Raw genomic sequence first — 12,087 nt, forward strand, 5'->3', positions numbered from 1 at the left:
CAGCCCTTACCTCCAGCCCTCGTCCATTCCCATATATGCATACCATGATCTGCTTCATCCCAAGTTCTGCAACTATGGGGTTGCAGTTCCAGCCTCTGATCTACACTTTGGAGAATGCCATTCAGTATTTAAGTTTCCTCTTCTGACTTTGAGAAGCATCAGAGACTTTGTCCAATTTTAGTAAGAATCCTACTAGAAAGACCTGTTCTTCCCTGTTTTTTTGTTTGTCAAGGTCATTTGGGAATAGCACTGGCATTCTGTAAGATGGCTGCACAATTCTGGAGATGCCCTTTTCTTTTTTAAGATTTATTTGTTTATTTGAAAGAGAGAGAGAGAGAGCACAAGAAGGGCAGAAGGAGAGAGAGAGAGAATCTCAAGCAGACTTCCTGCTGAGCTCGGAGCCCAACAGAGGGCTCCATTTCAGGACCCTGAGATCATGACCTGAGCTGAAATCAAGAAGCAGGTGTTCAACTGACTAAGCCACTCAGGCACCCCTCTGGGGATGTCCTTCTAAGGCCATTGTGTTACTTACCGAAATTGGGTGACATGAACTGACTCAAAATCTTGAATTCTTTTGAATGTTTCTTTAAGCTTATAAAGAGAAAAAGGGGCAATATGTTGATTTTTGTCCCCATACAAGGAAGATATTTTAGCAAAAAAATTGATGCAGACAATAAATAAACCAACAGAACTACTGAAGAAAGGAAAGAGATACCACAGGAGGTAAAGGCATATTATACAAACACAGTTCAAATGACAGTTGACAATTGTATACATACACACACATGTCATTTATTTTTGAGTTGACTAATAAAGATGCTAACCAATTGCTTAGAATTGAAGAACCAATTGCTTAGAATAAGGGATTGGGTGCCAGATAATATAAATTTTTCCAAAATCTGTTTTCTCCTTCAAAAACATAAGCCCTACATTTCCATATGAATTTAAACTGAATATCTAGAAAGTATTTGTGTATATCTTCAGTGAAAATGACACCTGAATCAGCATTATAGACAGAAAGACAGTGATTTAGTTTTTCTGTGACTTCATTACATAGTCCAGAATTCTGTTCAGTAACTCTGTGTAGCCCCTAACAAGCGAGGCTGCTTTATGGAACAAATCCAAAATGCTGACAATTGGGCCTAGAGCATGAAAAATTTCCTTTTGACAAATAAAAAACAGAAAATAACCAAGAAGTCTTGCTAGAATATCACTCACATAAATGAGCAAAAGTGAACACAAGAGAAATGGAAAGAAGTCAACGGCTAAAACTCTCCCAGAAAGAAAATGTTCAACATACGTAAGTTGTGGGCAATGTGATTAACTGCTCTGTAATAACTCAATGAACGTGAATAATTAAGAATATGTATTAAATAAACATGCTGAATTGAAAACATCTGAACTCATGTTTAGCCAACAATTTCCTATGTAGAAAGTAGAAAGTGCTTACTTGAATTTCAATTCCAGTGGCATATTTGGAGTATGAAGGAGAAGATGAATTCAAAAGGTCTTTGGCAAATCTTTCATTAATTTTGAAAGTGCCCCAAACCTCTATGGGAAATAAAAAAGATTTACAGATATAAAAATTAGTCACTTGAATTTATCACAGCATAAAATTACAGCAGTACATTTGAAGCCCATCTATTCAACAGCAGTATTTCAATTTCTTCTTGTAATGAATGTTCACCTAAAATAGTATAGGAAGTGTACACAAAACTAGACTTTTAAATTGTGGATTTGGAATATAATGAGAAGGTGCTGGTGATCAAGGCAACCTTTTAAGTAGGTAAATGTGTGGTCAACCACATGTGGTTAAGAAAGGCAGTTACTTAACACTGAAATGTGCACCCATCTAGGCATTGAACTCACACACTGTCCCTATCAAAAATCTGAAAATAAAAGAAAAAAGCAGTAAACACTACTTGCTAACTCCAGTATACCCCTTGCTTTCCCATTGCTGGTGTTTTTCTGTGCTGGGACCTATTGTAGCTCATTTTCATATAGACAAACCCTGTTTATCCTGCATTCAGGATCTAGGCAAATGGACCTCCTCTGCAAGACTTCTCCTGTTCCCCAAATGCAAAGATCCCTTCCCACCTCTAAATTCCTACAGTACTCTTTTCATATCCTCTTTACAACCCCTTGTACCAACATACCTGTTTATGAGCATTTCTCATGTTTATAAGAACCCACTCCACTTTGGGGAGACAGTGTGAGTGTAATCCTTGTCTGATCCATCTTTTTATCTCTTCAAGGTGCATCAGACACAGACCTTCTTTCAAAGGTAGGCTTTCATTCAAATTTATTGAAGAAATTGCACTGTCTTCTTTTTTGTATTATAGCCTATCCTCCCCAACTGGGCTGCTAATTCAGAGAGAGAGAGAAAAATGCTTCATTGTGTCCTCCCATAATTTGCCTCAGATCTGGGTGTAAAGATGGCATCTAATAAATATGTGTGGCCTTCATGAACTGGCATGGTCCTGGGAAGGGGAACCAGGAATGCCCAGGAAAGCTGAGTTATTTCACATTCTCCCTCTCTTTGCACAGCTCTACCAAAATTCAGAGTTTCAAGAGAACTGATGTAGTCCTCGAGGAAACTTCCTAAAGTTCTTCAAGCCCTGGAGCCCATGTCATTTGGCTCACTTTTTCATCCTCTGAACATAAACTGAAGGAGACTTAGCTCCCTCAGCTTCCACTGGTTTCCTAAGCTAGACCTTTACCTTCTGTTTTGTTTTGGTAATGCATTCAGTACACATACTTGTTGTCCATCTAGAACATATATTTCAGTATAATAATTATGTGCTCCTCTCTGCTCTCACACCTCTAGACTTTCCTTTTCTAGAAATCGATATTGGCAAAAGCAATGCAAAGAAGGCAGGGAAAAAATTGTATTTATTCAAGCATTTCTCCTACTTGAGATTTCTGTGAATCCCCCTCCATCTCAATAAAATCATAGAATTACAGAGCTGAGCTGGATGAAGGTTGAACTGATGCCCAAACGTCAATTCGCATTTCTGAATTTTCTATACTTGTGAACTTCTTGCTGTGTCCTGCTAAGCCTAGTGAGGTATATTGTTATTGCCCTGTGGTGACCCTGCAAACACCAGCTCTGCTCAGGGAGACAAAGAGTTAACACGTGGGTGAGAAGCTAGAGTTCCCTCCCTGTGGCATGTTGGGCCTGAGAACCACCTCCCTCCTTCCCCCACACCAGAGCTCTCCTCCTGGCACCCTTCCAACCTTACTTGTTCTTTCGCAGAAATTGATGCTGTGGGTGAGGTTGTTGAGATGACAGTGACAGCTCTGGAGCCCTCCAGCTGTGTGAAGGTAGCATTTCTGGGGATCAAGGCATGAGGGTGGAAACCAGGTGTAGCCATCCTCACAGGCACACTGCAAAACCCCATTCTGGTTGCCACAGTCTGCACCAAAAAAAACAGAACTTGGTCTCACAGGATCTTGTTTATAAACTGACCCACGCTGAGTTCTCATCCTTGGCTTTGACTTAGAATCTGAACCAAGTGTGTCTCACCAAGAGCTAGAAGGATAAAACTATGGTGGCAGTATGTTTAAGGTAAGGATATGTCCAACCTAATAGATTCTGAGCCTGATACCAAACGTAAAATCAAGTGGCTGGGTCTAGAGTCCAAAAGAAGGATGGATGACCAGTAGATAGTCCTTGGAATGGGAAAGAGAAGCAGAAGAGGGTGTGCTAACCTGAAAGTTATTTAAGAGAGATCTAGAAATTATTTTTCCACTATTTTATTGGAGGCTCCTCCTACCCACCTACCACCATTCTCAGGTAGATCCCATAAGCAAGATGGCAAAACTGAGGAGATGATGAAAAATTCCATCAGTCAAATCTGTATGCTCATTCCCACTGAATGACCTAAAACACCCATCCAAAGGCTTTCCTTTATAATGGACAAAAAAAAAAAAAAATTGGGACAAAGCCATCAGACATCTTTGCAAAAATATGCATTATGATATATAGTGAATGATTCTCAAGCTTTGTCATGTGTGGGAATCACCTGGAGGGTTTCACCCCAAAATGTCTAATTCAGTAAGTCTGGGATGGGGCTAAGGATTTGCATTTCCATTAAGGTCCCTGATACTACTGCTGTTAATCAGGGCACCACACATTGAGAACTACTGCTTTAGACAATCTTTCACCGTCTCTGAAACCGAGCGTTCTAATTATTAGTGCTGTTTGTCAATTACTTCTTGCTCTTTTCTGGGCACATAGTAGAATTACATATCCTGGCCCCCTGATGTTGAGTGGGGCCATGAAACCAACATGGGTCAATAAGTTGTGAGCAGAATTAATGTGTGTCAATTCTGAGTTAGAGAATTCAACTGCTAGTGTGAAACCCGTGAGTGTTCTATTCTTTCTTGACTCCAACTGGGTATATTTGAGATAGCGTGTGATTCATTAGCCTGGATTCCCAAGTGACCACACCAACAAAACCCCACTGCCAAGGTTTAATAAAGATAGAGCGTGAAGAAGAAATAAAACGTGTGTTCTTTCAAGTCACAGATATTCTGGGGATGACTGTCTCCATAGCATAACCTAACCTATCCTTACTACCCACCTTCCCCCTTCCACTCCCAGTCCCCAGAGGGCAGATTTACATGTAGTGGCCTTCGCTCTAATAATCTTCACTTGTTTCTGTAACCATAATGATGGAGGCTTCAGAAGCTTCAGAAAATTCTTCATGTCTCTCTTCTCCTTGGAATCTCTATAGGCCACCTGAAGCAGCAGCTCATACTCCTGGACTGGGCCTAAAGAGAGGAAGATAGTCAAGAGCCTCTTTTTTCAGTCTGGAAGAGAAATATTGCCAAGGAAGCCACCAGGAAGTGTTCATCACATGTCATCTGGGGGTCATGGGCTTTGCCATGGTGCTTGTTACTGACTTCTGCTCCTCCAATCATTAAGTAAAAATGAGCATCTGGAGGAAAACTTGCAGATAGCCTCATATGTGTCTGATCTATGTTTATTCTCCCAATTTGACAGGCCAGGGGCTCCCACTCTCCCTGACCCATCCTGGCATCAATCACCCTCCTGACCTTACACAGCTCCTCAGGATGTATCCAAGGTCAAGATTCAGGCATCAAGACCCAAGGGAGAAGAGGTGAGAAAATCCTAGTCACTCTTGCCTCTTGCTCTCCCAGCCTCCTTGAAGGATGTTAAAAAACAAAACAAAACAAAAACACAAACCAAAAAAACAAAAACAAAAACAAAAAAACCTCCAGTCTCACAATTTCCTCTCCAAAGAGCCACTTTTTTCTACTGTAAAGAGGTTTCAGTAATTAGCCAACTTTGAGTACCTTTCATGAAATGCAAAAGCAAAACCAAACCAAACCTTACTTGAGACTTTATGCACCCCCATCTCAGTCTTATCACTCCTGAACAGCACCTTTTGTTTCCCTAACAGCACTTTTTTTTTTTTTAAAGATTTTATTTATTTATTTGACAGAGAGAGATCACAAGTAGACGGAGAGGCAGGCAGAGAGAGAGAGAGAGAGGGAAGCAGGCTCCCTGCCGAGCAGAGAGCCCGATGCGGGACTTGATCCCAGGACCCTGAGATCATGACCTGAGCCAAAGGCAGGAGCTCAACCCACTGAGCCACCCAGGAGCCCCCCTAACAGCACTTTTTGTTGTTATGTGTTCTAGGCTCAGGAGACCATGAATTCTAGTAGTATTCTCCCTCCCAGAACTCATTTAGGCACATTTGCATGAAACACAATGTGAGATTTCATGGCATTTCCAGATCATCCCAAACATATCTATGCACTCCAGATTAGGAATGTAAGGACTTCAGAGAAAAAGGGGGAAAAGGTGAACATCCTTTTATCATGGGTCTCCACTGGTGAAATCTCTTAGAAGTCTCGGACTTCTCAAGACATCCAAGCTTTCTGCAGGGACAAATGAGATGGGGAGCTTCTCTGAGACCATCCCTGTTCTTAGGGATCCAGGGAGCCAGGCAGAAGGGAAATTTATAGAGAAGGAAATTAATGGATCAGTTCCTAGACTTTTTAGAAGGCAGTCAAGAGGGCCGCAGGAAGTTTGTTGAGTCTGACATGTCTCATAACATGGACAAGAGCTTTCTGTCTGCCATAACTTCTACCATCTCACTTCATGGAATCTCAGCCCCTCTCTTCCTCTCCCCTCTCCTTGCAGGCTGGAACCTGTCCCAGGTCTTGGGAGCCACACCAAGTAGAGAAAGCTAACGGGACTCTTGCTCCCACTGCCCAAGCAGGTAAGAAGTGGGGAAATGGTCAGTGTCAGAGGTGCATGGCCCTGGTCCTGGAGCCAGACTGTCTAGAATTGAATTATTCCTCCAATTCCTTAGCTCTGTGTCTTAATTTCACCATCTTTAAAATAAAGATGACCATTGTGCCTAAATCAGAGGGTCATTGTAATGACTTAATCCACGTAATGCACTTAAAATAGTGCCTGGCACCTAGGAAGAGCTCACTAAATGCCAACTATATTTTTACTGTCAGGGAAAATGTTTTCATGGCATTCCAAATTGAATTTTTAATTTCATTTTCTGGAGAACTGCAGCCTTGTGTGGTGGTAAGTTCAATGACACTATTTGCACACTGTCGTATGACAGATCCCTGCCCTGGAGAAAGGCTTTTTGGACTGACCCAGGAATCTAACAACCATCTGTCCGCATCATACTTTCCATGAAGAAATACATTCAGTGATTGAAACATCAGAAAAACAAATTAAATTAGGAACACAACCTATTAGTACACTGAGGGTTGTATCCACTAATTACATGGTTAGGATTGAGATAAGGAAGGAAAGTAAAGGTATGGAATAGCTACTTGCCAGGTATGGAGCAGGATACCATGCCTTTATGTATTATTTAATCTTCACAAATATTTTGCTAGTAGGGATTGTCTCATTTCCCAGATTTGAGGTGTTTCATAGTGTGTTAAAGATCATACGACCAGGGGATCTGGGTGGCTTAGTGGGTTAAGCCTCTGCTTTCAGCTCAGGTTGTGATCTTAGAATCCTGGGCTCGAGCCCCGCATCAGGCTCTCTGCTCAGCATGGAGCCTGCTTCCCCTTCTCTCTCTGTCTGCCTCTCTGCCTACTTGTGATCTCTCTCTCTCTCTGTCAAATAAATAAAATTTAAAAAAAATCATACAACCAGTCAGAAACACCACTAAGGTTGAAACCCTGGTCCCTTGGCATTAGGGTCTACTGTACCACACTCTCTAAGGGAGGCTCACCTGGATGCTTTTTCTTATCAACAATGAGTCCTCTTCTTGTGTTGATGCCTTCATTTCTCTGTTTAAAAGAAAAGAGTAATTACGGCAGGGCTTTCTAAGGCCTTGTTGGATCTCCTGGATGAATGGAAATTATGGATCTAAATCCAAGGTAGAGATGATGGGGAGGTGGCTAGGAAAGGCCTCCCTGAGACAATTTTTGAGCACAATTCTCAAGGAGGTGGGGAATTGAGGAGCCCTAGAAAAAGAACTTTCCTGGAAGAGGCAACAGCAATGGCCCTGGGCTAAGAATATGCCTGGCATTTGAAGACTGAGTGAGAAGGTCCGAGTAGCTCTGTGAAGTGGGTAAGAGGAGAGGGGCAGGAAGTGAGGTCAGAGAGTATCTCCAAGGAGGTAGGCTGTGTAGATTTTTATAGGTCAATGGTTTAGCTTTTATTTGAATGAGATAGGAACCCACCAGAAAGTTCTGAACACAGGTGAGAGTGCTCTACTTTACTTTTTGGAAGGCTCAGTCCTGTAGCCATGTTAAGAATAGACAAGCACAGAAGCAATGAGAGAGCATCTCAGGAGTTATTGAAAAACACATGTGAGAGATACTGAAAGTGTGGATCAAGGTGGTAGCCATAGAGGGAGTGAGAAATGTTTGAATTATTGGTGTATTTTAAAGATAAAGCAAAGCAAAACGAAACAAGAGCCAATGGTTTAGATATGGATTATGGAAAGAGTCAAACATGAAAATCATTTTTTTTGCCCAACCATCCAGAAGGACAATGATACCACTTGCTGAGATGGGAAAGGAGAAGCAGGTTTGGTGGAGAAAAATAAATTAAGAATTTAATTTTGGACATCTTCAGTTAAGGGGCCTATTGGACACCCAATTAGAGATACCACAGAGATAGTAGATACATGGATGTAGAGTTCAGGGGAGAAGGTTGAGATGCAGATGTAAATTTGGGAGCCATCAGGGTATAAAGAACATTAAAACCATGATCCTAGATAAAAGTGTCAAGAATGTGAGTGTAGTTAGGAAAGAGAGTCCAAGGATTGGCCATGTCAATCTCTATGTCTTTCCTTGGTCAAATAAACGATAGGAAGAAATGTGATGAGCTAGTGGAGCTCTCTAGATGGCTCAGTCTGAGTGCCTTATTTTGTAGTTAGGTCCTCTAAATTCTGAGAGATGAAACTGCTTATCTAAGGTTACACGCAGCTAATGTGGATCACATTGAGACAAGAACCCAGGCTTCTGATGCCAAGTCTATTAAATTATGTAGTTCCAGTGGCCTAGAGCCTGATGGGTTTTCAAAGTACAGAGGAGGAGAAGAAGAGGTGGTAGAGAGGGAAAACAGGGCATATGCCAACTCACCCCCAGGAAGCCATCTTGGCCTTCAATGAGGGTGAAGAAAGAGATGAACCAGAGCACGTGGACTTGCATCTTCATTTGGCCTCCCTCCTTCTCCTGGACTCAGCATAAACAACTGGGGCCACAGTCTGTGGCTAGAAAACGGATGTACCATGCAAGGCTGAGGCACAAAAACAAGTAATTCAAGCCAAAACTTAAAAATGTACAGTGGTAGGGCCTAACTGAGTGTATCAGAAGCCCTGAGTGATTGATGATTTTTCTACTTCAAGTATGTAGCCTGAGAGACCATTACTTCCACTCCAGTAGCAGAAGTAGTAAATTTCCATCTTTACAAACTGCCTAGAAAATTGCTCAAGAGCTCTCTTCTCGAAGATCACATTTGACTAAACACAGGCTATTTTAAAATCATGACTTGCTTAACTTTGCAACCAAATGCATTTGACATCCAGCCTTTATATATTTCAAGGTTTTCTTTTCATCTCAGGAAAAACAAGCATCAAAATAACCAAAGATCCTTAGAACCATGAATATAAGGATAGAATCAGAGTGCTTAAGCATAAAAATAATAATGAACAAATCCAGCAAATTTCTTTCTTTATAGTTGATGTAATTATAAACAAATTATCCTTGTTTATGCTTCTATCAGAATAATTTGGACAAAATTCAACACATAGTTATGGTCACAAAATTAACTGCATATACCCAGGTTATTTGGTGTCAACAAAAATTTAAAATCATGGTAAGTTGGAACTGTTCTGTCCAATATGCTAGCCTACAGTTACATATGACAATCTAAATTTTAATTTTAATTACAACAAAATGAAATGAAATTTCTCAGTCACACTGTCCACATTTCAAGGGCTCAATAGCTAGTGGCCATGTAGCTAGTGGCCACCAATGTCAGGCAGTGTAGACACATAACACTTCCACTATTTTTTAAGATTTTTTTTATTTTTAAATTTTTAAATATTTTATATTTTTATTATTTTTATTTTTTTAAAGATTGATTATTTATAGACTATTTAGAGAGAGAGAAAGACATGCACAGGGGGAGGGCAAAGGGAGGGGCAGAGGGAGAGGAGAGAATTTCAAGCAGACTCCACACTGAGTGGAGATCGGGACACAGAGATTGATCCCACGACCCTGAGATCATGACTTGAGCTGAAATCAAGACGTCAACTGACTGAACCACCCAGGCACTCCAAAACACTTCCATTATTGCCAAAAGTTGTATTAGTCACGGAATAGTATTTAGCCTTAAAATAGAAGGAAATCCTGTCACATGATACAACATGGATAAACCTCAAGGGCATTAGATTTAAAAAAGAAACCAATCGGAAAAAGACAAATCCTGTATGATTCCACTTCTATGAAGTATCTAAAGAAGTCAAGCTCATAGAAATAGAAAGTAGAATGGCTGTTGCCAAGGGCTTGGAGGAGAGGAAAACAGGGACTTGTTATTTAATGTTATCAGGTGAAAAAGTTCCAGAGATATCATGCCCAACATGAATATACTTCACACTACTGACACTGCACACTTAAAAATGGTTAAGATGGTACATTTGTGTTGTGTGGCATTTTAATACCATTTTGAAAAGTTGTACTGGACAGCACTGACAGAAATGAAGGAATGCATCCTTATGGCCTCTCCACGTTCTTTTACATCTCCATGGGAAAAAATGAAAATCTCTAATTCCCAAACTCACTAACCCACCACTAGAATAAGTGTCCTTGATTAGCAGCACAGAAAATGCAAAGGTGGACCCTCCATTCCAGCCTTTCCCTTGTTTCTCAGGTATACCTTAACCCTCATAAAACCCTGCCATGCCTGAAAGCACTGCCCCACACTTTGCTCTCTGATCTACAAGAAAATAAAAAAGATGATAGAGACAGGATAAAGAGTACCACAGAAATGGCATACATGTCAGCAGAGAGCCTTTCCAGGGCTTTCTAGGGAAGCATGAAAAGCAAGCAATGAAACACATACAACTTTTATGTTTCCCATCTCCCCTTAGGTGAACACCGCTCTCTGTTCTGAGACAGAGGTTTGGGTACAGTAACTTCTAGATCACTAATTCATTCTTCTGCTTCGTTTACCCTAGCTGTTAGAGAGTATCTAGATTAGATTGGATCTCACTGATAGCATTTTTAAGTTCTGCCAGATAAGTTCTCTTTTCTGCCCTTAGAGAATCTATTTTTCCACTAGTGGTTTTCTCCAACATAGCCATTGTCTGCATAACTGTTACTCTGAAACCATTCTATTGAGGGATGATTCTGCAGGCAGATATCAGAAGATAAATGGAAGGGGGAGGGATCCTCTGGGATCTTGCACCAGAGGGCAAAATCCTCTCACACTGGGAACTGCTTACAGACTTTGGGGCAGCCCCCCAGAATGAAACCTAGAGCTGTGGGGGCACACATGTGAACTGGGGGTGGCTGGCAGTTTTAGAAGCACAAAGGGCAGAGACGTGCCTGAGCCTGGAAATGAAGGCTGGGAGTGTGGCTGTACGGTACACAAGCTAGTACACTGGGGTTTTTAGCAGTATAGACAAAAATGATGTCAGTGTGGCCTACGGTGCTTACTGAAGAACAGGCTGAGGTCTCTCAGTTACTTCTGCTCTGACTCTTGGAAGAGAGTCAGAAAGCTACCAAAGAAAGTCACCGAGAACAAAAGCCCCCGCAAACCAGTTTTCACTGAGCCCAAACCAGTTTTCACTGCCCACCCCAAAAGGGGGCAGGTCAACTCTGCCCAAATAGCATTGCCTGAGTAATAGTGCGGCAGGCCCCTCCCCCAGAAGACAAGCTAGAAGAACAAGAAGAACAACCCTAAGGTCCCTTTAAAACAGGCACATCTTGCTTGGTTTGTGGTCAATAACTTGGACTCTATACATTCCCTCAACCACCCCTCAATAGAATGACTAAGAAGAGGAACCCTCAACACAGGAAAAATTCAGAGACTCTGATTTCTGTCACAGAACTAATGGATATGGATATAAGCAAGATGGTGGAAATAGACTTCAGGGTAACAGTTATGCAGATAATGGCTAGGTTGGAGAAAACCACTAATGGCAAAATAGATTTTCTAAGGGCAGAAATGAGAGCTTATCTGGCAGAACTTAAAAATGCTATCAACGAGGGGCACCTGGGTGGCTCAGTGGGTTAAAGCCTCTGCCTTCAGCTCAGGTCATGATCCAGGGTCCTGGGATCGAGCCCCACATTGGGCTCTCTGCTTAGCGGGGAGCCTGCTTCTCCCTCTCTCTCTGCCTGCCTCTCTGCCTACTTGTGATTTCTGTCAAGTAAATAAATAGAAAATCTTTTAAAAAAATGCTATCAATGAGATCCAATCTAATCTACGTACTCTAAAAGCTAGGGTAAATGAAACAGAAGAATGTATTAGTGATATAGAAGACAAACTGATAGAAAAGAAGGAACAAAACAAACAGAAAGGAAAGGAAAGAAAAGAACCAGAGGAAGCCTGCAACAAACAGC

The 12,087-nt window shown here is 41.4% G+C and overlaps 1 protein-coding gene across 9 annotated transcripts in view; it reads right to left on the minus strand.

Moving 5' to 3' along the window:
• The window catches only part of ADGRF1 (adhesion G protein-coupled receptor F1), a 112,561-nt gene that overhangs the window by 17,722 nt on the left and 82,752 nt on the right, over positions 1-12,087 (minus strand). For 7 of the 9 annotated variants that reach the window (XM_032340197.1, XM_032340194.1, XM_032340199.1 and 4 more), the window contains 6 exons: positions 8,602-8,758; positions 7,242-7,299; positions 4,627-4,776; positions 3,243-3,416; positions 1,451-1,551; positions 533-591 (listed from right to left, as the gene is read on the minus strand). In XM_032340197.1, the coding sequence (XP_032196088.1) occupies positions 533-591; positions 1,451-1,551; positions 3,243-3,416; positions 4,627-4,776; positions 7,242-7,299; positions 8,602-8,676 (617 nt within the window). In that variant the 5' untranslated portion in view covers positions 8,677-8,758. The remainder of the gene's footprint in view (positions 1-532; positions 592-1,450; positions 1,552-3,242; positions 3,417-4,626; positions 4,777-7,241; positions 7,300-8,601; positions 8,759-12,087) is intronic. The other 2 variants (XM_032340202.1, XM_032340201.1) reach the window with 1 other exon arrangement.

This window comes from Mustela erminea, chromosome 4, assembly GCF_009829155.1.
Source record: "Mustela erminea isolate mMusErm1 chromosome 4, mMusErm1.Pri, whole genome shotgun sequence".
Classification (NCBI taxonomy): domain Eukaryota; kingdom Metazoa; phylum Chordata; class Mammalia; order Carnivora; family Mustelidae; genus Mustela; species Mustela erminea.